Genomic DNA, 25664 nt, shown 5'->3' with positions numbered 1-25664 from the left:
CACGGCATTTTGTTGGACAGCGGTGCCAAGAAAGGCGTTAAACACTAAGCATGCAAAAGGGCCGCGGGCCTTCCTGCTTCTCCTGGGCACCAGCTCTGGGGCTTCCTCTCTCCCTTCCGCTTGGCTGTAGGTCAGCCTGGTGTGGGCAGGTTAGACCAGCGCTGCTAAGGAATGAACAGAAAACTGCCTTTGTCCTCTTTTGGTTTTGGGCTTGTCATTTTTGCCTCTAGGGTGGTGAGCCATAATACAGCTTAATATTTTGGTGTGGGGTTGCAGGGAAAGGGCCCAAGGCCCTCATGCTGTTTCTGGTGTTGTGGGAAGCTCAGGTCTGCCTCCAGCTTGGGTAACGAGGGCCTCCCCTGGGCTAGTCCAGCTTACCATGGCCTACACTGGAGGGGTCCATGACATACCTGTATGTGCAGGAAGATGGCAGGAGAGACGCTGACAGAGTAACCTGCTGGTCCCTTTTATGGCTATTTCTAAAAACGTGAAAGGTCTGTTTCCTAATCATGGATTTAAGTGAGGATATCAAAAAAAAATTTTTTTTTTTTTATCAGCTGTCAGCACTTTCCTGCCAAGTGGCTGGAGTAAAGCTGAGGGGACCTGGGCCACAGGTGGATGTTCCCCATTTGGATTTGGGCAGCACATGGCTGCAGACACCGGGACCAACAAGCCTGACAGCTTCACAGACGCTCCTTCTGCGGGTATTCCCATGACAACTGCCTTTGGCAAATATTAGCATTCAAAGCAAATCAATCTTACCAACCTGGGCACTGACTACCTGCAAAAGTAGAAGAGGAGCTGCTTCTCACAGCCCAGTGTCAGTATCTGCCTGAGGTGGAAGTGCCCAACAGTGGCTTTGGCACCACTCCCGCCAGCTGGACTCCATGGGAGAGTAAACACCTGTGCTGCTTTATATACTGGGTAGCCATGTAAGAGTTGGGTGGAAGAAAGGGTCCTAATGCTTATTTTAAAAAAATCTTGAGTCTAGGGTCTTAAAAGCTTGTGAGTGGTCATCTAAGATAATCCACCGGTCTCATACCACATGGAACAAGGGAGAATGAAGAAAACCAAACACACAGGGAAAGACTAGTTCAAAGGACTAATGGACCACGACTACCACAGTCTCTACCACACTGACTCCAGCACAACTAGACAGTACCCAGTTACCACTACCGACTGCTCTGACAGGGATCACAATAGAGGGTCCTGGACAGAGCTGGAGAAAAATGTAGAACAAAATTCAAACTCACAAAAAAACAAAAGATCAGACTTACTGGTCTGATGGAGACTGGAGAAACCCTGAGAGTACAGTCCCTTGACACCCTTTAAACTCAGTACTGAAGTCACTCCTGAGGTACATCCTTCAGCCAAAGACGAGACAGACCCATAAAACAAAATAAGACTAAATGTGCACGCCAGCCCAAGGGCAAGGGCAAAAAGGCAGGAGGGGATAGGAAAGCTGGTAATATGGAACCCAAGGTCGAGAAGGGGAGAGTGCTGACATGGGGTTGGCAACCAAAGACACAAAATATATGTATTAACTGTTTAGTGAGAAACTAATTTGCTTTGTAAACCTTCATCTAAAGTACAAAGAAAAAATTTTTTAAAAGCTTGAAAACGTCTGGTAAAATGGAAAGAACATGGGTTTGAGAGTCAGTTTCCTGGCTAACTCTGGGATGTGGGGCTAATATCTACCCCACTGATGTGTGAGGACTGTGACAAGGTACAGACAGGGTCTGGTGTGTTTTCCGTGATACTCCCTTCCCACTGCTGGGGAGAAGGCGTGGCAGCTTGGGGTTTGGAGACAGGCTGCCTGAGTTTGAATTCTACATCACCATTCATTAGCTCTGTGTCCTTGGGCAAGTTTCTTAACCTTTCTGAGCCTCAGTTTCCTAGGTGATAATACAATATTTCAGACAGCTAGTGTAAAGATTAAACAAGTAAATCCTTGTAAAAGGCCTAGGCCTTGTGCTGGCATGTAGCCAGCACTCAAATATTAGCTAATCTTAGCACTTGCATAGGTAGCTCAGTGGTAGAATTCTCACCTTCCATGCAGGACAGCTGGGTTCGATTCCCAGCCAAGCACGTTGTGAAAAGCTTCCACTCATCTGTCAGTGGAGGCTTACATGGTGCTATGATGCTGAACAGGTTTCAGTGGAACTGTCAGACTAAAACAGACTAGGAAGAAAGGCCCGATGACCTACTTCTGAAAATCAGCCAATGAAAACCCTATGGATCACAATGGGCTGATCTGCAACTGACCATAAGGATGGCAAGGGATCGAGCAGCGTTTCCGTCTGTCGTGCATGGGGTCACCACGAGTAGGGGGCCAACTCAACAGCAGCTAACCAACAACCGCCCTTGTTATCACAGGGATCCGTCCTGTGACGATCACTGTCTTGTTAGTCCTTTCATTGGTAACCTTTCAAGATCACAAACCCCCACCCCATGCCCCTGCCATGTTCTCCTCCACTCCACCATGTTGCCTGAAGGTAACTATAATGTAAGGAGCCACGTCCCCAGTGACTCCTAGTGTGTCATGACAAGCTTTGGAAAAGTGTCTACTTTCAGCTGAAAGAGAATCCAGCCTGCAGACTGAGATAAGCTTTGGGAGACAGAGGTGAGGCCCGTAAACCCCAAAGCATTCTCCCAAGGTACAGTCTGAACTCAGGGCTATGTCCATAGTACAAGACAGCTTTTCTTTTTCCCACACAGTGTATGTCAGCCCAGCAAGGATCGGCCTGCTCTGAAGAACTGTGGTTCAGCAAATTTTCTATCCTGGATGTCACTGAAATGATTCATGTGTACTTAATGCTAGCCCATAAATCAGAAATCCATATTCAGGTCAGGAAACAGCAGTTAAATTAGTAAAAGTAAGGCATCCAACCCATCCACTGCAATTTTTTGGTTTGATTCAAATGTGAGAAAATAAAAATTACAAACTCTACCAAAAAGCTGCTCTAACTACACCTAAAATAGTAAATGAATTCCCTTGGATAGCTTTTTGTTTTTAAATCAAAATGCAGCCACTCACACGTTCTGGAATGTGATGGCAAAGACTAACTTTCATGCAACTGTGTCCTGACACTGGACACAGTTCACTGTGTCCTTTTGATGCTGGATAGAAACAGACTTGAGGTATTCCAACTATTCTGACCCACCTAATGAAGTTTCTCGTGTCTTTCCATATAGCATAGAGGCTTAGGATTTGAGGGAATGTAAAAACGTCAATTAAGAGGTTCCCTAAACCTTCCTCTCTTCATCAGTAAAAGTAAATATTAATAACAAGCATACAGTATGTTGTGGTGGTGTTGAGAGATTAAAAAGGCATTTTGTGAAGTGGAAAATGCTGTGTGAGCTGAAGATGTTGGTATGGTATCTGCCATCTCTCCCGCCCTCATCCCATGCATGCCTCTCCTGTGTAACTCCTCCCTCCACACCGCACATTGTGTTCCCTGAAACACTAGAAAAATGCTCTGAAGCCCTCATGAACATGCTTTTCTTAAAAAAAAAAAAAAAAAAAGACTTGGTATAAGAAATCACCACTTGTCTGTCAGTCTGTCATACTGTGGTGGCTTGTGTATTGCTGTGATGCTGGAAGCTATACCACTGGTATTTCAAATACCAGCAAGGTCACCCATGGTGGACAGGTTTCAGCAGAGCTTCCAGACTAAGATAGGGCTGGCAATCAATTTGCAAAAACTAGCCAACAAAAATCCTACGGATTACAACAGAATATTGTCTGACACAGTACTGGAAAGGAACAATGGACTGAAGCCTGACAATGATCATGAAGATGGAGCAGGACCCAGCAATGTTTTATCCTGTCACACATGGGGTCGTCGTGAGTCAGAGCCAACTCAACGGCAACTAACATCAACAACGAGAAGTAAATGTTACAACATTTTGGGAACAGTGCAACCGTGCCACGTGATAATAAAGCTGCTAAACAAAACTTTAAATTCTGGTCACAGGGAGAGATGAATATTTGGACAGATGGAACAAGTAAGCAAAGCAAAACGTTAATGGCAGAATCCAGGTGGTAAGTATACAAGTATTCACTGAAAAAACTCATTCAACTTCACTCAATACCTGAAAATTTTCATAATAAAACACTTGAAAACTTCACGTCATAGAGATAACTCGATTTCTACTACTAAATTTGATTATTAATGACTTGCGCGTTTTCAGCAACCTGCTCGAATTCTGTAAGCCTCTATTTACTTACTGGCCAATGGGATCCTGTCTGTCGAACTGACCTTCCAGGCTGCGCAAGTGAAGTATCAGCAACTGGCCCGTCCGCAGAGGCAGAGGGCACTCTGGGAGGTGGGCTGTGGGTCCATCCCCCCTCTGGATTCCTCGTCGTGAACCGTCAGTCCTTAGGTCTCCTCCCCTCACAGTCTCTTGTGACTCACCGTTTGTTCTCAGTCTCCAAGCACACAGTCATCTTCATGTACTGGTCTTCCTTTCGCTCTTCCAAAGTGGCAGACACAAGAGAAAGCTCCCCAAAGAGGGAGACCAGCCAGGTCAGCCGAGAGATGCCACTGAACGCTGGGAAACCAAACCGCTCTTCTTCCAAAGGGCCAGCTGTGGAGAATCGCAAACACGTTGGGAATGGGAAATGACAGAATACGTTGGGAACGGGAAATGAGAGGTGACCGGGCAGTGAGCAGAAGTGGCTAGGTGATCAGGAAGTGTGACCCTGCCTTACAGGTGTGTGTGCAAGACTAATAACACTGAAAAAAATTGTGTGGCTAATTTAACCTCTTTCATAAAAGCCTCTCCCCTTTTTCTTGTTTGTTAAATTCCATTTTATTAGTAAAGTTATATTAAAATTTTTTACTAGAAATAGCAGTCAATCTAGGCAAGTAGGGTTAAAAAAAATGCTTCAGGCTCATGATATATACGCATAGGTATATACCTATAGCAGTTACTATGTGATGCGAATGGTTAACCACTAGGTTAGAACCCACCCAGAGGCATCTCATTTTTACAGGCCTGGCAATCTTCTTCTGAAAGGTCACAGCCATGAAAACCCTACAAAGCACAATACCATGCTGCACCCATGGGGTTACTGTAAGCTGAAACAGACTCAAAAGCAACTGACTTTTGGTTGATATGTATCTATACATATGTATACTATCTATACGTGCATAGAAATACGTACATATGTATACACACATATACGTATTCTGTTATTGATTTAAAGTAGTCTTGTTCAAGAGGCAGGAAGAGTATTTTATCCCCTCAAGGCAGTATTCTTATAAATACCATATAACTGTCACGTAAATGGCAATAAAGTGAAGGCACCCTGATAGCGGTAACAGCTATTTACACCAAGAAAAGTGACAGAGCTAGTCCCCAACTTAACGACACATTCAAGTTACAACAAACGGCACTTTACAACCATCCCTTCTTTTTTTTTTTTAAACATCTTATCACTAGCACATCTTCCTGGGTGGAAGTTTATGGAAAAATGCATGCAGGAGATACGGAAAAAACTGCTGAGTTATGTGAACATGCTCCAAGCATTTCATCAAGGTAATATAAGGAATGAGATTGGCAGAAAAATCATCCAAATGGCAAGGACGCTGAATTTAGAACCTCGTATCACCAATGCGGACGGGCTCATAGGTCAGGAAGAAGAGTTGATAGATCAGGACTCAATGGATCCTGAAGAACAAAGAAATGCTGAAAAAGACAGAAGCACTGAGGAAGAGGAAGGAGAGAAGTTGTCAAAAAAAAATTTATAGTGAAAGGATTAGCTGGAGTTTTTTCTAAACTAAACCAGGGGCTTCAGTTGCTTGCAAACACAGACCCAAATGTTGACTGCTTTGCTGATAAAGTCAATAGGCAGATTCCGGAAGCAGTGAAATGTTACTGGGAAATATCTGAAGAAAAAAGAAAAGGACCACACAGACAAACGTAATTTTCTAACACCATCCCCATTCCCAGGTATAATACAGAATCCAGAGCCTTCCACAAGTGGAATTATTACTGCAACTGACAAAATACCAGCATTGTCCAACTCTTCATCACCAGAGTAAATTTTTATGATTTGTGTGTTTTTTTTTAATGTATGCATTAAAATATATCTAAGTTTATATGTAATGTTGCCAACACTCAAAGACAAATAAAGATTGGATTTATAAAGATACTGATAATAAAAGGCAGCAATAATGAAAACTAAAAAAAAAAATGAAGACACAACACGGTCTAAAATCACTAGGCCCTAAAAATCAAATGCACAAATGAAAGAAAGATCTCACTAGGCTGGTTTCCTGTCTGCTCTAGTTCTTTGGACAGAATACTGATCAGCCACTAGAAGTCTGAGCTACGTCATCACAGAGTGAGCTCGGATCTGGCTCTGCCACACAACTGCTATGTGAACTTGGTGAAGCTACTAGCCTCTCTAAGATTCAGTGTCTCTATCTGTATAATGGGGCTAATACATACCCGCTTTATAGGTTTGTTTTATCATGTTCACATACTTAGCACAGTTCCTGGTACAGGGTAATGGCTATTATTATTTGTTGCTGTAACTCACATTACATCCTCATTTTAAAGGATGAAGATGGCTTTTGAAAGGATTCAATGAGGTTCCACTGTATTTTCTGCAAACTCATGAATACATGAGCGGTTTTACCACTCACCAATGTCAGGCCACATCAAGCCTCCTTTCTGTAATGAAAGCCCTCAGGAAAGGTAGCCCAAATACCCAAGTGTAGCCAGATAAGGCTGCAGGGATAGAGTCCTCCCAAAGGTGACCTCAAAAGGAGGAGGCACCAGGACGCCTTATTTCCCATGGCTAATGGAGCTGCTCAGGCAATGGCCAATACCAAGTCAACAGCCAAAAATGTCTCGATCAAACAGTGAGGCTGCAGCTGAGGTTCCTGTCACTTGCTGGTGGGGGAGAGAGGGTCCGATATTTATTTGTTCCTCAATAAGAAGTATACAAATATTTTCTTCTTCCAGGACCCGTCTCCCAGTCGTTTTTAAAAAGAGAGGGCTCATGTACCATCTCCTGTGGAGAGAGATCTCCAACTTGTTAAGATTTCATGAGGGAAAATTCTACCTAATAGATTGGGACAGAAGCATAGACACGCTTTTAATTTCTAACACACTTTTCACCTGAGGCCGACTAAGGAATGAAATCTCATCCGGAGGAAGAATAAAACTAGCTATTTTTATTGTCCACTGAAGTATGGGAAAATTAAATTAAACTGGCCCCGAGTCAGAGAGTCTCTAACAGAAAGGAATCCAGACTCACATCTCAGGAAGCTGGGACAAAACCCAACAGACCTTCCGGCCTCTCCACAAGGATGACCTGCGGCCCCGCTCAAACTGACCTGTGAAGAGGAGAGATCCTTTCAAGAGGTCTTTCCCCACCACTTCTTTTTTCAGGAATGCAAACTCCTCCATCAAGAGTTCAACATGCTCCTCATGCAGAATTTTTCCTGTCGTGACAAACAGGAAGTAAGACAGGTGGTTATTCAGGGACCCAAACAGAAACCTGTGCGTCAATGTTCACTGTAGCATTATTCACAACAGCCGGAAGGTAGAAACAACCCAAGTGTCTATCAGCAGATAAACAGAAAAACAAAATGTGGAACCTAATAGAATGGAGTATTACTCAGCCAGAAAGAGGGGTGAAGTCGTGGTGCACGCCACGACATCGATGAAACTTGACAACACTATGCTGAGTGAGGTAAGTCAGACACAAAGGGACAAATAGCGTGTGAACTCATCTGAAATGTGTAGAGAAGGCAAATGCAGAGAGACAAAAGTTTATTAGCAGTTACTCAGGGCTTGGTGAGGGGGCAGGTGGAGTTAGTGCGGAAGGGGCACTGAGTTTCTATTTGGGGTGATGAAAAACTTTTAGAAATGGGTAGTGGTGAAGGCAGCGAAACACGGTGAACGTAATTAATGTCCCTGAATTGTAAACTTAAAAACGGTTAAAATAGGACAGTTTTTGTTATATACATTTTACTAAAAAAAAGAAAGAAAGACAAAAGGCAGTCGTCTTGACTTGTTGATAGTGGTGCATCCTAGAGACTTCCTCCAGAAGGACACAGAGCGGTCTGAACCAGCCTGGGTACAGGGAAAGGACATCACCACACCCCTGGAAGCCCCGGCAGTGGTGGAGCCAGTTCTAAGCTTCCAACAGAAATGAAAACCTGACAAAGCAACAAGGCATCCATTGTCCCTAAAGGCAAGGGGATCTCAGGGACATGTCTGAGAGCCAGCCAGGTGTTAGCTTCTGTTCTGGACAGAAGGGGGCAGTGCAGCACAAAAATGTAGAACACGGATAGAAGAGGGACCTTCAAGAGGAAAGGAGGATGTTAAAATTAGACTCTTCATTTCAAAGTGCAGGAAGAACCAGAGGATTTTTTTTTTTTTTAACGATCCAGGTTGGAGGGAGGATAAAGCCTTAATATTCACAACTAAAACTTTGGATTCTAAGAAAAAGTTAAAATTTTTTGCTTTTGTGATTTTTTTCCCCATCTAGTCCAGAAACCTCACAAAATACCACAACTATTTTGTGATTAAGAGAACATTAAGGGCACAGTTCTATATGCTGACTGGAATGGTAGTTACATGGGTGTCTACTTAGTCAAAATTCACTAAACGCTGCACTTAAAATCCCTGCATTTTATTGTATGTAAGTTATAGCTCAATTTAAAAGAGACAAGGTCATTCAATATGTTATTCAGGTGAATAACATGTACCAGAATCATTACTCAAGTTTCTTCAAGGGCCTTTGTGTGGATCTACTCAGAGCTGCTTTTGCAGAGGAAAAGAAATGTTCCTTAGAAATTCTCATGCCATCAGATTCTAGCTTTAGAACTAGTTCAATCACTGATGCAAGTGCTAGAAAAAGTTTGCACCACTTCTTGTTTTAAATGTGTCAAAGATGGCAAGCTATCCCCTCAGATTGGGATGAAGGGTGGGGCTGGAGAACCGTGTTTCCTAATTCTGAGAAAGCAGAAGCAAAGAGCAGGCCCCGTGCTGTTAACGTGATTCCTTTCATTTCTGTCTCTTAATTTTATGAAAAGGGAAATAGGATTTTCTGTTCCATTTGTGATATTTAAAATGCAGAAAGTACTAGCCAACCACATGACACCCAACGCTGAGTCTGATTTCTATGGCACCCTAAGTACAAATGTTGAAACAGTTATGGTTCTTAGGAAATTCTTATATGAAGTTGTGGCCTCTGTCTCTATGATCTGCCCCTTACCAACTGGAGCAGCGTATGGGTTTTCTCTTCCTGAGAGCTTTTGGAATTCCTGGGTAGTGCAAATGGTTAACATGCTCGGCTGCTACCCTTAAAGGATGGTGACTCCAGTCCACCTAGAGGTGCCTTGGAAGAAAGGCCTCGCAACCTGCTTCCAATCATTGAAAACCCTGGGGAGCGCAGTTCTACTCTGACACAGACGTGGTTGTCATGAGTCAGAGCTGAGTCGATGGCAACTGATTTTACTGAAGGGCTTTTAACATACCTGAAGGCAGCTATCAGGTCTTCCATTAGTCTTTCCTTCTTTACATTAAATATTTCAACTTCTCTGGGTATGCACAGTCACTATTAGACTGCCAGACCCCTGTCCTATTTGTCCAATTGATCTATAACCTTGGCCATTCAAAATAATGTAACATTTTTTTAAGTATGCAGAGTTGAATAAGATGGACTCTAAATTCCCTTTCAACAGGTGTGTTAATAGTGCTGACTGTGAAGGTCTGTGAAAGTTTGACGGGGTGAACTCAAGGACGAGGGTTATCTTTTTGTATCCCTAGTACTGAGCACAGTCTCACAGGGTAATAACCATCACATCAAAGCTGCTAATCAACATGTCTAAAATGGGTTATGAATCCCCTTCCCAGAAAACAAAAGTCACTGCATGGTTAAGGGCTTCCTTGTTTTTTTAATCCATTCATGATCACCCAGATTATGCGTAAGGGACTCGTACCAAGGCTTCAACGTAACAAGCATCTGGTTGAGATAGTGTTTGTCTGGCTTCTTCATTGTAAAGTGACTCTTTTCCCATTTTCCATTCTGTACTCTTTAGAAGTAAGTTACTATGCACGGGACATTGTCTTTTTGAAGAAACTTAGCCTGATGCCTTGTATAATGTCCCCCAGTATAATTTGCTTGGTGTCATCTGTTTCTCAAGCCCTGCATTTCCTGTGAACTGGACTTGTGCTCTAAACCTCCACTGTACTCAGGTAAATAATTTACAAGAATACTCCACGGGTGATGCTGTGTACTTACTACAGCACTGCACCAGAAGGCTGGTGATGCCAGGCTGACCCATGCTGGCCATCATTTGGTTAGCATGGCGACCAGCAGAGCTCACCACTGTCAAAGGACATATTCCCTCCGCAACTAGGACACCATCTGTGGGGCACACTTCGGCATCCTGTACTTCCTCCACGGGCATCTGTACCACGAGAAATGATACTCAAGCCTCTTTCACTTTTGCATTCGTTCACTCATCTTTTCGTTCAACAACCATCTACTGAAGGACTACTAGGTTCCAGGTACTGTTCAGCTGCTAGAACTATAGAGGGGAAAGATGGTCCTTGTTCTCCAGGCGCACAGCCCAGTGCTGGAGAAAGACACGGAAGAGTTTCACTACAGTGTGATTAGTCTATGTCAGTGATACGCACAAGGTGCTGTGTTCGGTGATTTTCATTACAATTGTTCCCATACTTCGTTCATACATTAAAGATTTTCAATAGCACATGTTGAAACAAAGAGAGTCTGTGATTCAAACTTCGTTTAACCAGCGCCTCCGATCCCTACACATTCTAGTTCATTCTGTTGCCTCCCTAGAGGGGCTGGCCAGTTATTGTAAGGTGTGAAGACCTCAGGAGAGAGGGGGCTTAGTGGAACAAGGGAGTACTTCAGAGCCTGACAGACAAAATACCTAACACCAAGGATTTCTAGGAGATTAAAAGAAAAAAAGACTTATATGATGCACTTAGTGGAGTTCCCAAGCTCCTGTGATATAGTGAACATTTAGTAAATGATTATTCCTGTTGAGAAACTACAAAGTACATATGAAAGACAATCAGTTACTCTGATTTGGGTATTTTCTATTAACAATGTAAATATCACATAAATATAACCAAAATAATATCAAGACATTAGCACAGGGGGAAGCTAATTCACATGTTTCATCAGAGTAAAAAAACCTAAGTTTCTAAATTCCCACCCACTCTTCTACCTGGCACTCCCCACCCAGCCCCCATGTGTGCCCTCAGTATGTGGTAGGAAAGGATGGGAAGGGGCTATGCAGCCCCACAGACCCAGTACAGCCCCAGAGGTCCAGTGTAGCCAGGGCAACGTATCTGAAATGCGGGTTAAGTTTTAAAGCAACAAGACAGTACCAGAGAAACCCTAGAGACAGAAGAGGTCTACGCTGCAGACAGACAGAACATACGTCACCTTTCTGCTCAGCCAGCTCCCAGAGTTCCTGAGCTGCTGCCCGAGACAGCGTCATGGGGTATTCCACAAGGACATGTTTGCCAGCATTCAGGAACTGCCTTTGGAAAAAGAGATAAATACAGGAAAAGTACACTTGAAATAAGCTTCACTAAAAGGCCTGGCATGACAGAAAACAGAATGTCATAAATGCCCGAGTATATAAAAGTCTGCTCACTACACCCCTTTGTGTGCCAATGTGTCATGAAGAAATGGCGGACAGGATCAGTGACAAAGAATATGAAGGAAGTAAAAAAAAATTTTTTTTTTATCTTGCATTATTTTTATTTGCAACAGAAACAACAGAAAATAGAAGTATTTCTATTCTTTATTATTCCTGTGAGAGAATGACTTTCTGGCTATATACTAATTTGAACATTCATTTATTCAACTATTTACCAGTTACTAGTTACCACTTAAGGAGCCCTGGTGGCACAGTGGTTAAGCGGCTAGCTGAAAGGTCAGCGGTTCGAACCCATCAGCTGCTAAATGGGCGAAAGATGTGGCATGAAAATTTACAGCCTTGGAAACCCTATGGGGCAGTTCCATTATAGGGTCACTATGAGTTGGAATTGACTTGATGGCAACAGGTTTGGTTTGGTTTTGTTTTAGTTGCCTGTTATTCTGGAGGAGAAATAAAGATTCATTAACAGGTAAATTACAATACCACATGATAGCTATAAATAAAGACCCACGGCAGCTGGCCTGCCCTCAAGGAATCTGAAAGTATTTCATTAAGGACATCTGAACTGGGTCTTGAAGTATGAGTATTGAGTTTTCCAGGTGTAACAGAATGAAGGGTATTTTACTTTGAGTAGCATGTGTAGGAGGAAGGGTATTTTAGGAGGCTTTGACCACTTGGGAGATGGTGTAAATATCAGCATGGCTGGAGTGTGAGCTCCAGGGAGTGGGAGAATTGAGATTGTAAAAGTAGGTGGGAGCCTGACTGTGAAGGACCTAGTATGCCGTGCTCTGTAGTTTGGATTTTATGCTATAGATAACAAGTACCCAATACCATTCAGTCATCTCTGACTCATAGCAATCCCATGTGTGCCAGAGCAGAATTGTGCTCCACAGGATTTTCTTTCTTTTTTTATTTGAACCTATTAACATTTTTATTGGATTTAAGAATTGCAAGAGGCATCTTTTTTTTTAATTCTTATACTATACAAATGTACATAAAACTTAGTTGACTTTAGATACCGACTCCCTCCCCCATACTCATCCCCACAGCCACAATTTAAAACAGTGTGTAGTAGAGGCATGAGTTTCAGCTATGTGCTCAGCTTCTGACAGAGTTTTATGCATTTTAAAAATATCAATTCAATATTCAATTTGGTTGGTTTATTTTATTCATTTTTTAAGTGAACCACAGTTTGGCTGATTTTTCGGAAGTAGATCATCAAGTCTTTCTTCTGAGGCACCTTCAGGTAGACTCAAACCTTCAACCTAGTGTGTTAACCATTTGTACCACCCCAGAACCCCATTCTATAGTTTACAGGGTATGACCACTTACAAGCCCAGAAGTTATGGGATCACTTTTGTTTTTAAAGGAAAAAAAGTCTAGTGCTGAGAAAGTTAAGGGGCTCCGAGCAAGGTTTATGTCTGCCCTGGAGCTGGACTAATAAAGAGGGCAGGGCGGCTAAGGTTAAGTTTGGGAACCTAGAAGGAAAGCTGACATCCAGGGAAGTGGCTGGTACCGCTCTACTGGCTGCCCCGTGCAGCCTGGGGCTGCTCCTCCCAGCCCCGTTCCACCACAGCTCAAAGGACTCTTGGCTTTACTTTCACTGCTTCCCTTCTCCCCTGCTCCACATGCAATGTCATTTCCCCTCACTGATTCCCACCACTACTTCCTCATTAACTCATCTTGTGGCAAAACAACTTCACATTAAGGGAACTCTCAGAGATATTTCCCAATATCGAAAATGCAGACGATAACATGTTGGAAGTGGTTTACACTTAGAAAGGCACGTGACCATTTGCCAAGATGCAAGAAAGACGTATTTAACCGTGCCCTAAGTTACATAAGAAGGAAGCACTGTTCAAACTACTGTTGGTGTTTTGTAAAGAAATACAAATACTTCAATTCTTAATGCTTGTGCTGCTTCAAATTACAGTGTACTACCAAATAAATATTAGAGGGCAGTGGTCATTCAGTAGGAGTCCTGGTGGCGCAGTGGTTAGGAGCTTTGTCTGCTAAGCAAAAGGTCAGCGGTTCAAACCCACCAGCCGCTCTGCAGGAAAGATGCAGCAGGCTGCTTCTGTAAAGATTTCAGCCTTGGAAGCCCTATGGGGCAGTCCTACTCTGTCCTATAGGATCGCTATGAGTCAGGATCGACTCAACTGCAATGGATTTGGTTTGGTTTTAGTGATTCAGTGGGAGAATGCTCACCTTCCATGTAGTAAACCCAGATTCAATTTCCAGCCAACGCACCTCACATGCAGCCACCACCCATCTGTCAGTGGAGGCTTGGGTGTTGCTGTAATGCTGAACGGGTTTATGCAGAGCTTCCAGACTAAGAAAGACTAGGAAGAAAGACCTGGTGACCTACTTCTGAAAATCAGCAATAGAAAACCCTATGGACAACGGTCCGATCCCATTGTGCATGCGGGTGCCATGAGTCAGCTAATAACGCAACAACAAAAAAACATAGTTTGACTATTTTCTGCATTTCCCATACATTTATAACTGACAGTAGGAGTGTTTAATGTTTTGTCAGAAATTCTGAAAGCTCACGGACCCACCGTATTTTTCCCTACTGACTGAGGCTGCTGCGGGAAGTTTCAGTTTGAACAACAGTTCTATAGTCCTACACTAGTATGAGCCCTGGTGGTACAGTGGTTAAGAGCTCAGGTGCTAAACAGAAGGTGGGCAGTTTGAATCCACCAGCTGCTCCTCGGAAACCCTTGTCAAATTGCCTTGATGGCAGCGGGTTTGGTTTTTGGCTTGGCTTAGCACTACTATGTAAAGCAAGACCCGCCTGTATTGAAACACACCTGATGTAGCCCTCGTGGCTGGCACTTTCGCTGCAGATATAGGCCACCTCAACCTCTTGGCTGGAAAGAGCATCTTCCAGAGAAATCTGCTGGACTTCATCAATGCTCCCGAGCTCTCGTCTGTTTGAGAGTAACAGAGGAACTGAATTCAAAAGCAGGCAGAAGATTGGCTTAGAATAAATGACACTGTCCTTCTCCGCTCTGCCCAACGATGTCCTGAAGATCAACTTTTGGAAATAAAAAATATTAATCTCTTCCCTCCCACATTCAGGGTATTTTCCAAGGTGCTGTGAGAAAAACGGACTCAGGATGAAGTCAGGAAAGCAGGCACCACATACTGATACTACCACTAACAGGCTGTACGACGTGGTAGCTCTGGAAGTCTTTGAGTTCCTTCATTTATAAAACAAAAAGGACAGATCTCTTTATCGTATGAGAAGCATTCACGACAGTTGCTTCCAGCTTCAGGTACCTGACCAGACATTATAATTACCAAACCTAACCCAAATCCAACACAGGAACACCTTAAGTGTGCAAACCACTGTGCTGCTTCAAGAGCCTCCATACATCATGGCCAGGAGGAGAGTGCAGCTGCCTCCTCTCACAGCTGAGCTGACCATGTCCAGCGAGGCGGCAGCTGCCACACGCTGATCAGGAACACAGGCAGGACCAGAGCCCCAGGCCTTTGACTCAGTAATTACAGAGTGAGGAGCAGCTGCTGCAGGAGAACCCAGAGCCCTGAGAGATGGCCGTCACTTCAGCGTATGGGCAGCCAGCAGGAGGCTCCTGGCCAGCCCAGAGCTCCGGCCTCACAGAGGGTATCATCAGGGGTGCTGGAGAGTACGTGCAAGTGTGGAGGAAGAGGGGGAGCAGCGAGGGAGGATGCCCCTCCTCGGCCTGCAGGCAAGCCCCACCTATCACCTTTCCCAGCTCCAGGGAGGCAGGAACGGAGACCCTCAGCTGCGGAGGGATATTATGCTAGGTTTGCTTCCTACGGAGCTGCTTGATTTGACCAAACTTATTGTCTTTCTACTGTGTGCTAGGCATTGTAGGGGCTATCATGGTGAAGGAATTCAAATCTTAACCTTCCAACAATCTGATGGTCTGGGAGAGGGAGTAACACACACACACACAAAACTAACATGAGAAATGTGCTGGGTGGTAGGCATGGCAGTTCAGAGAAGGCAAGGGACACATTTAGTTTAGCAAAGGCTCCAAGGGTGGGGGACGGGGTAGGAAATTGACAAGTAGTGAGGAGGGGAACAGTGTAAGGAACGGCAGGGGTGGGTGCAGAGAAGCTGGGATGCGAGCTGGCCTTCTAGCCCTTTCCTCCCCCATGATCTGGGTAGTCTGGGGGTCCCCACTGCATTGCTCTTGGCAGTCAGCTGGTAGAGGGCTGGTGCCTATGGGAAAGGAGAGACCCCTCCAGCCTTGAGCCCAGCACTGCACTCCATCCCAGCTTTCAGCTGGCACCACAGGGGTTAGTGCTGGCTAATAATGACTGCTCTCCCACTTGCCACAGTCCCTGTGAGTGCAACCCCCTAGGAATCTTACGTTGAAGGAGAGACTGGCAGAGGCTGAGCCCAGCACTTCTGGCCTCCCTGATGCTCCAACCCACCTCCACTCTTTTGATACAGGCAAACTGGAACAAAGTGGTCTCATGAATTAAAACATGAAAAAACTTCTGCACGGGCCATCACAGTAGTTACTTATGCTTTGGGTAAGTGTGTGTTTAATGTCTCTTAAGCAGCAGCAGAAGTCCTGGTTAAGTGCTTGGTTGCTAACCGAAAGGTGGGTGGTTTGAACCCACCAGCTACTCTTTGGGAAAAAGATGTGGCAGCCTGCTTTCGTAAAGATTACAGCCTTGGAAACCCTACGGGCAGTTCGATTCTGTCCTGTAGGGCTGCTATGAGTCGGAACTGACTTCGCAGCAACACGTTTGGTTTTGAGGAGCCCTGGTGGCATAATGGTTAAGTGCTCGGCTGCTAACCAAAAGGTCAGTGGCTGGAATCTACCAATCGTTCTGTGGGATAAAGATGCAGCAGTCTGCTTTTGTAAAGACTACAGCCTTGCAGACCCTGTGGGGCAGATGTACTCTGACCTACAAGATTGCTATGCATTGGAACCGACTTGACAGCAACAGTTTTTTAAAGCAACAGAATATGGAGACACTCCCAGCTCACTTGGTTACCACCTCATCTCCAAGCCCAGCAGAGTATGAACATAAAAAAAAAAACAGAAACCAAACCTGTTGCCATCAAGTTGATTCCAACTCACAGCAACCCTATAGGACAGAGTAGAGCTGCCCCACAGGGTTTCCAAGGAGCAGCTGGTGGATTCAAACAGCTGACCTTTTGGTCAGCAGCCGAGCTCTTAACCATTACACACCAGGGTTCCTGTCTGAACATAGAGCACAGTTAATACCGATAACTATGTTGCAGAGGCAAGTTTAGAGAATGGATGTGTGCATGTGCGTTTGTGTGTGCGCACACGTGCAGGAGTGGAGAGTGGGACAAGGAAGAAGAAACAAGGTTCTGTTTTGATTCCAGTCATAGGAAGTGAATCCTTGAAAAAAAAAAGCAGAGCTTAAAATTCTCAGTGGGAAGAGAACACAGGTGTTTAAAAGATGGGCTTTTAAACTTTCCACTGTAGACCTGAGGCAAGTTACTTAACCTCTCTGTGGCTCAGTTTTCTTACCTGCAAAGAGACGATGAGCCTAGAATGATGCACCTGCATAGGGATGCTGTTACAATGACTGATGTAACATGCAGTCACAAGCCTCATTTCAGATCAATTCACCCAGCATTCGTTGTGTGAGGCCCTGTGCTCATCTTCCCCACCTCTGCCTTCGCAGACCCCCAGGTGGACCCTACATACCCCAACCACCAGCCCGGCAGTCGTCAGTCCCAGACCCACCCACACTTGAGGTCCTGTGGGGGTGACCCTAAACAGTGCTCTGGAATGAGGCTGGACCTGCCTGCCCTCCCCTGGGCCTGGGGGATCCCTGTGTCCCACTAGGCTTCCCATGAATCACGTGGCACAAAGCAAGTCGACCCACCTGGACACGAAGCCAATCAGGTTCAGGTACGCCGAGGAAGCATGTGGGTCCCGCAAGTCCCTTATCCGCACAGAGCCGGCTCTGCCAACGCCAACCACCACCACGCCAAACTTCCTCTCGGGCTGAAACACAGGGGGTTAAGGAAGGGTCTGAGAACCGGCCAGGCTGCAAAACAAAGACACGTGTGCAGGGGCAGCCAGGAGTGTGACAGGCAAGGAAAGGAGCCAGCCCAGGACACATGAGAAGCCTGCCTTCTTCCTGGGCCACAAGACACTCCACAAAGCAGGGGGCTCAGAGAGGAGTCGGCTCTACCCAAAAACAGTTCTGAATGGGCTTCACCCACAAGCACTCAGGGAAAAGGTTCCCCGCGTAGATTTCTCCACTTCTACCACGTCTCTCTAACAATAGGGAAGCTTTTCTCTTTAAGCCAGACCACCAGGGGTCTCTGGGCCCCTCCTCCAATGAATGTGTGAACCCAGTCCAGCTGGGTGTCCTTCCAGGTCCACAAGCGCCCTGTGAGAAGCTCACAAACAAGGACAAGTGGGCAAACCATGAGCTGTCACCTTACTCGCTCCAGATCCCCACAGTTTAGGCCCTCACTAGGGCTTTTTAACACTACTGTGGTTCCTGGGTGGTACCAATGGTTAACGTGCTCAACTGCTGATTGAAAGACTGGTGGTCTGAGTCTACCGGGATGCACAGCAGAAGAAAGTCCTGGCAATCTACTTCCAAAAAATCAGCCACTGAAAACCCTACAGAACACAGTTGTATTCTGATACATGTCGGGTCGCCATGAGTCTAAGTTGACTTGATGGCAACTGGTTTTTTTGGTGGTGCCTTAATTATTTAAGTATGCTGCCATAGGTTGTATGCAAATAGTATTACAGTGAATAATCAAGGTGACCTTTTAAACAACTCAGTATATTCCAAGTTGACAAAATGATGTCTACACATCCCTTAAACCAGTTCTTCTTGCACGTCACTGAGCGTGGACACGGATGTCACCTCAGCCTTGCCCTTTTCCTTCCCCTCTGATATCCAGTTGTCACGGGTTTATTTGTGCTTACTTACTGACCACGGCGCACAATTTCACTTGTTTTCATGCGTACCTTGCTTACTGGTAAATCTGCCCTGATCGTGTTGTACAACCATCACGAGTACCCACTGCCAATTTTTCCATTACCATAACAGAAACCCAAGTCTTCCTAAACAATAATTCACCCATATTTATGTACAATTCTGTATGCTTTGATCAATACTTACAGGTCTTGCTTTTTATTCAACCCAAGAACCTCTGCCTTTTAGATGAGGTGTTTAGACCATTTACATTGTAATTGTTTGATGTGGTTGGACTGAAATGTACCATCTTGCTATTTTTCTATTTGTTGTATCTGTTCTTTTCCCTCTTTTTCTGCTTTCTTTGGACTAATAGAGTATTTCACATGATTCCATTTTATCTCATCTGTTGGTTATTCGCCGTACCATTTTCTTCTAGTGGTTACTTTAGGACTTACAGTATACATGTTTTACTCAGCACTGTCCACCTTAAAGTAATATTATACCATACTCACATATAATATAAGAACCTTACAACAGTTTACTTCATTTCACCTCCCCAGACTCTGTGTTGTTGTTACACACCTTATGTCTACCTTGGCTATACACCCCACAAGGTACTAGTTAGGGTTCAGTTTGGGGGTAGGGGGCAGGGAAAGACCATTCTATGTATTCTAAGTATCAAGAGTTTTAATGTAGGGAATTAGAGAGCCATATAACCACAGCACCACCTCCTGTTTGTCAGTTAGTCGTACTGTGGTGGCTTGCGTGTTGCTGGGATGCTGGAAGCTATGCCATCAATACGTCAAATACCAGCAGGGTCCCCCATGGTGGGTAGGTTTCAGTGGAGCTTCCAGACTAAAACAGACCAGGAAGAAAAGCCTGAATATCTAGTTCCAAAACTTAACCAATGAAAGCCCTGTGGATCACGACAGAAAATTGTCTAATATAGTGCTGGAAGATGAGCCCCTCAGCTGGATGACACTCAAAATACACAGTTGCCACAACAATGGACTCGAGCACATCAATGATCGTGAAGATGGCGCATGACCAAGCAGCCATTCATTCTGTTGTGCATGGTGTCACCAGGAGTCAGAGCCAATGGGATGGCAACTAACAACAACCTAACCATTGCAACCACTGGAAAGCTAAGGCCAGGTAACCCATCACCAATCTCCCTGCAGGACTGAGGTGAGTGATCCTCAGGAGCTTCATGGAAGCCAAGGCACCTGGAGAGCGTCTGTGCCTCTCTAAGGCTGTAGCTCGGGCTGTTCACCGCACACCTGCCTTGGCTCACACATCTCACTGCACCTGTCCTCGAGGAATGATGGTCTCTCAAGTCTCCTGGAGCTCCTCTAACTGGCTGACTTCATACAGAAAGGTTTTCTGGGGAATGTAGTTTAGGCTAGTCTTCTGTGAGGTGGGAGAGACTGCATGCAAAAGTGGTGACCCTGGTGTCCAATGGCCATGAGGCAATTTAGCCAAATCAGTTCCTTTTGGGTGAGAAGTCTAGTTTTGTTTTTGTTTTCGTTTTCCAACAATCTTGTGTACCAAAAATTAATAAGATATTCTCTGGAAAAATCTGTATAGCCAAAAGATATATCCCTAGCCAAATACTTAAGTCTGCTTCCATTTTACCAAGAAAAGGAGACAAGTAATCTCCTTATTCAGTTAAATATTTACGACATTCCAGAAATTACAGAATTACTGCATCCCAGATAACAACAACCAGTAACATAACCTTCTTTCAGCTTCAAAAGGGCCACAAGGTTAAGAAACAGCCCCGATATCTGTAAATAAACCAGAGTTTTTACTTTCTAGCTGACAATACACACAAACTTGGCTCGTATAGTGCGTCGGGGTCAATTATGAAGCCCTTCAGGGTTTGGTTCAGAAACTGTTCTAAATCAAATCCTGAAGTTACTGTCCCCTTGCAAAATTGATACACATGAACAAGATCTGAGTGGAAACATTGATACTAGAGCAGTTCAGTTCCTCTTGGGGACAGAACAACGTATTTTTGAGGAAAAATCAGCTCCCGGACCACTCTGCGAGCCCCAGGGCCTCTTCATGGTGTATTCTGAAAGAAAAATGCAAATCAAAGTGATGGTTCAACTGTTTTGTTACCAGTTACCAGCTGCCCTCAAGTCAGCTCTGACTTGTGGCAACCCCAAGTATGTCAGAGTAGAACTGTGCTCAATAGCGTTTTCAATGTCTGATCTTTCAGAATTAGACCACCAGGCCTTACTTCCACGGTGCCTCTGGGTGAACGCGAACCTCCTGCCTTTTGATTAGCAGCCAGGCACATTAACTGTTTGTACCACCCAGGGATTCCTGAACTGCTGTGTAGCTGTTGGTAATTTGGGGATGGGGCCAGCAGGAGTCAGAGGAAAGAAGAAGAAAGATGAGAAAATTAATTCAGGACCAATTCACAGTCACAGAGCAAGCTGCTCCTTCCAACCTCTTCAGACTCAGAAGCTGGTGTTTGGAGCTCCAGACCTAAAAATGGAGCTCACAGAAAACTAGGATTAAGAGAACAGGCTCTCCCAACTTAGAAAAGCAATTTTTTTGAGATGAAGAGGGTAGAAGGAAGCATAATCACTGCAGAAGAAATTTGGGATGTGAAGCACGAGGGTAGGTACCACAGTACCACTCTGGGGGGAGGGAAAGGGACTCAAAGGAGAATCAGGAATAGGAAGATAGTGTTTTCATCCCTCCGTCTGCAAGGATCGGAAAGTCTGACAACACACTGGTTGGGCAGTGTGTGAGAAAGCAGGCATGTTCACTAGAGCAAGAGACAGTTGGCAAAGCTTTTCTGGAGAAAATCTTGGAAATATTTACCACAATTTAAACTGCAAATACTCATCTTTGCTCCAGTAAATCCATTTCTAAAAATGTATCCTACAGAGCTATACAAATGAAATGACCCTAAGTTCATTGCTGCCTTGGAAATGTCATGAGTAGCAGGCTGGTTAAATAACTATAGTATACCTATGAAACAGAACATTACACAGATATAAAAAGGAATGAAAAAGGCAGACAGAAGAATTAACGCGTTTGAACTGTGGCACTGGGGAAGAATATTGAATATACCACGGACTGCTAGAAGAATGAACAGATCAGTCTCAGAAGAAATACAACCAGAACGTTCCTTAGAAGTGAGGATGGCAAAACTTCATCTCACTTACTTTGGACACATCATCAGGGAAGACCAATTGCCGGAAAATGACGATGTGTTTGGTAAAGCAGAGGGCCAGTAAAAATGAGGGAAACCCTCAATGAGATGGACTGACATAACAGCTGTAACAATGGGCTCAAACATAACAACATCATGAAGATGGAGCAGGGCTGGACAACGTGTCATTCTGTCATGCATAAAGTTGCCATGACTTGGAGCGGACTCCATGACAACTAACAACAAATGAAAAAGAACGAGGAAGTTCTTTATGTGTTGATTAAAAAAAAAAAAAAATTTGCATGTGTATTTATAGAATCTTCCTCTAGAAGGATATTCAAGAAACTGGGAATGGTGGATACCTGTGAGAGTGAGACAAAGAAGAGAAGAAAGCAGACTGCCCACTGCAAATCATTTTTAAAATTCTTTAAAATTTCATCATGTGAATGTTAAGCCTCCAACAAGGCTTCCACTGCTCGGACATGGTTTCCCCTCCCTCCACACCTTGCAGCCCGACAAGCCGTGGCTCCTAACTGCGGTTTGGCCCAACCACGCCAAGGCCCTAATCGCGCTTGGAATTTGGCACCAGGATCCTGCACATTAGCAAGCCAGGATTTGGCGCATGCACAAGACCTAAAGAGCTGTGTCAACCTGACCCTGGACCTGAGCGTGGCTGGAGAGGAAGGTATCTTCCAGCACACCACGGTGCCTGAGCCCATTTGCAAAGCGAAGGTCCCTTCCTTTGTAACATGACTCAGCGCCCGGATCTCCAAATTTGGCCATGGGAGGGCTCCGGGTTTTGGATTCTGGACGCCAATGCCTGCCCCCTGGGGACTCGAGGATATAAAAGCTCCCAGCTCCCCTGGGGCGGGAGCTTGTGGTCCCTCAGCCCTGAGGCCCCACGTTGTTCCTTGTTTGCACAAACAATAAATTCCCACTTTGTTTCCTTGCTACTAGTGGTATGGCGTCCATCTTATTTCAACTGGCTAAGAGGACAGGACAAGAAATGTCCAGGTTACGAATGTATTAGTTACCCAAATTGTAAATGAACACTCAAATGTAAACATCAAAGGGATGCTCAGCTTCTACAGCCTCTGGTTCGCTCCCATCTCCCTTCCTGGGGCTCCCATTACAGTGCTCCCTGTCTTCTGCTGCCCCTGCCCCCGGGGACCATCTGGACCTGACCACACAGTGGCACAAATCACCATCTGGACCTGACCACACAGTGTCACAAATCACCCCCATTCCTCACACCTCTGGGCTGCAGCTGCTGCCTCCACTCACCTTCCCTGCCCAGCTGGAATCCTGTTTTCACTCCCACGCCTCTCTGCTTCATCAGCAGACATCTCAAACTTTCTCATGGCCACATTCCAGGGCTTTTCCTCAGCCACATTCTCCTGGGCCTCAGCCATATACGACACTTAATTGGACCTGCTTTAAAATTCAGAGCCCCTGGGTGGTACAGGGCTTGGCTGCTAAGCAAACATTTGGAGGTCTGAGTCTACCCAGTGATACCGCAGAAGGAAGGCCTGGTGATCTACTTCTCAAAAACCAGCCCTTGAAAACCCAATGGAGAACAGTTCTACTCTGACATACACTGAGTTGGAGCTGACTCCATGGCAACTGGTTAACTGCTCTACAAAATTCACCCCGTCCTTGTCTTCTCTCACCTCAAACTACATACAAGGTGTTGTGTTCTTTTCACCACCCCACCGCTTTCCTTCTTCATCCTGCCCCTCAGATGTGGGTTTTTGCCAATGCTCAATCTTTTTCTCTGACCCATATTTCATAGGGTTAGTGGTGGAGGGAGGCCTCATTCTTAAATTTTCCATGATCACCTCTATGCTGAGGACTCCAACACCCTGAGCTCCGGGCCATTCCTCCTCCAAGATGCAGTCCCAAGAGAAAATGCAGACAAGGCATTTCCACCTGCTGTCTCACCTGACCTGGACCTGCCTGCTCAAGGCTAAACTCCATCACCACCCACCTGACTGCTATGCTCCAAACTTCTAGACAAGGCCCAGAGGCTTCAGGAATCCTTGCAGCCATCCAGATGAAATGCTCGACACCCTGGGAGTCACTCATGTATTAGAAAAATGTCCTCTGAGTGTGAAGGGCTGATTGTGGCTGCCAGGATCTTCACATCCCTCCCCCTCAGCCAGTCTCTGAGTCACGGCACATTCTCCCTCACATTTCCTCTCATGTGACCTCCTTCCTCTATACTGTCACTGACCCACCCAAGCTCTGGACTGCACAAGATTACGAAGCATGCTTTGAATCTCCCTCTCATTAATGCAGCTGGTATTCAGTGAGGATATATTATGTATAAGGCGTCACGCCAGATGCTGTGGGGATGCTAAGATAAGCGAGGCCCACAGGTATCTAGACATGAAGTCAGAGGGTGGAAGGTGACACAGGAAGAGAGAAATAAACGGTGATCTGAAGAGGGAGGGTTTGAGAGGGCTCTGAGAAAACTTTTCATGCAGCAGAAATGACATCGGAACTAAATGGACAGTGTTAGGGGAATACAGACAGACAAAGGCATTTATGGGGTCAGAAAGATCAGGGCTAAACCCCCCTTCTGACTTTTAATGCCCTGTGACTTCAAGTCATTTACTTAACACTCATTTTGGTCATCTGTGAAACAGAGGCTATAATAGTACCTTTCTCAAAGACGCTCTGCTAGAACGATGGATATCATGGGGCTCTAGACAGCAGCTTAGCTGTATGTAATATCTTAAAAACACAGTGGTGAGGGGAGCCCTCATGGCACAGTGGTTAAGAGCTATGGCTGCTACCCAAAAGGTCGGCAGTTCGAATCTACCAGCTGCTCCTTGGAAATCCCATGGTGCAGTTCTACTCTGGGTTTTTTTGTTGTTGTTTCAATGAAAAGAGTAAGAAATATATAACGGCAACACAGTACAATTAAGTAAATTAAAATTCTATGCACACAGTGGGGGCAAGGGGTCAGGGCAGGGAGGATGTGGCTACAGAGGCGGCAAGAGGGGTGTTTTGGGGTGACATTGTTCATCCTGACTGGAGTGGTCGCTACATGAATCTATGCATATCTTGTAACTCATAGAGCTGAACACCCTCTCCTCCAAAAAGTCCATCTTAATGTATGTAAATTTAAAAATATTTTGCACACACAATAAAACCAGTTACGTGTATTTTCAGGAACAACAAGAAACAAACACTAAGATAAACATTTAGTAAATTTTAAAAGATGGAGATTAAATATATGTGTGTGTATGTATATACATATGTAAATGTGTTTTTATATATGCATATATGTGTACATACATGCATATATACACATTCATGTATATGCACACACACATATATATACACAAACACACACATATATACTTATGTATGAGACGGGCCTTGTGCAGACCAACAAAAACACTGTGTCATGAACTGAGGGGTATGATGAACTCAACTGTCTGCACCTGAAAACACCCTCCAGATAAAGGAGAGAGAGAATGACCTTGAGGATGGAAAGATTAAGGAGAGCATAAGGAAAGAATGAGGTAAGAAGTGAGGAAGTGATAAGGGGCAGAAGGTAATGTGAAAAACAGGCAGATGTGAAAGATACTGTGGAGTCGGTATGTCACTCATCAGTAAATTCCTTGAGTACAAGAAATCCTGTATCTATATTTTTTGCCACTATATCCATAAAGCCAAGTCTAGAATCTGGTACAGTGTGGGTGTCACATAAATATTTGTGAATGTGTAAATCAATGAAGTGACAGCATTTACAGTACAGGGTGTGAGAAAGGAGGAGTGAGGGGACGCTGGGCCTTCTAGACCAGGCGAGTGGATGCTGCAGTGCCATTCCCTGAGGGGGCCTGTAAGGAGAAGCAGGAGACCAAAGGTGAGCCCGGCTTAGG

At 44.8% G+C, this 25664-nt stretch overlaps 1 protein-coding gene across 6 annotated transcripts in view; it reads right to left on the bottom strand.

Annotated features, from left to right (window-relative positions):
- The window catches only part of BLVRA (biliverdin reductase A), a 64974-nt gene that overhangs the window by 17397 nt on the left and 21913 nt on the right, over positions 1–25664 (bottom strand). For all 6 annotated transcript variants that reach the window (XR_010322782.1, XR_010322783.1, XR_010322784.1 and 3 more), the window contains 5 exons: positions 17541–17662; positions 14483–14602; positions 11450–11547; positions 7353–7460; positions 4419–4590 (listed from right to left, as the gene is read on the bottom strand). Coding sequence is in view for 3 of the 6 variants with exons in the window: in XM_010587152.3 (XP_010585454.1) it covers positions 4419–4590; positions 7353–7460; positions 11450–11547; positions 14483–14602; positions 17541–17662 (620 nt within the window). In the remaining 3 variants the exon portion in view is untranslated. The remainder of the gene's footprint in view (positions 1–4418; positions 4591–7352; positions 7461–11449; positions 11548–14482; positions 14603–17540; positions 17663–25664) is intronic.

Source organism: Loxodonta africana, chromosome 8 (assembly GCF_030014295.1).
Source record: "Loxodonta africana isolate mLoxAfr1 chromosome 8, mLoxAfr1.hap2, whole genome shotgun sequence".
In the NCBI taxonomy this organism is placed as follows: domain Eukaryota; kingdom Metazoa; phylum Chordata; class Mammalia; order Proboscidea; family Elephantidae; genus Loxodonta; species Loxodonta africana.
This window is presented reverse-complemented; position numbering and strand designations above follow the sequence as displayed.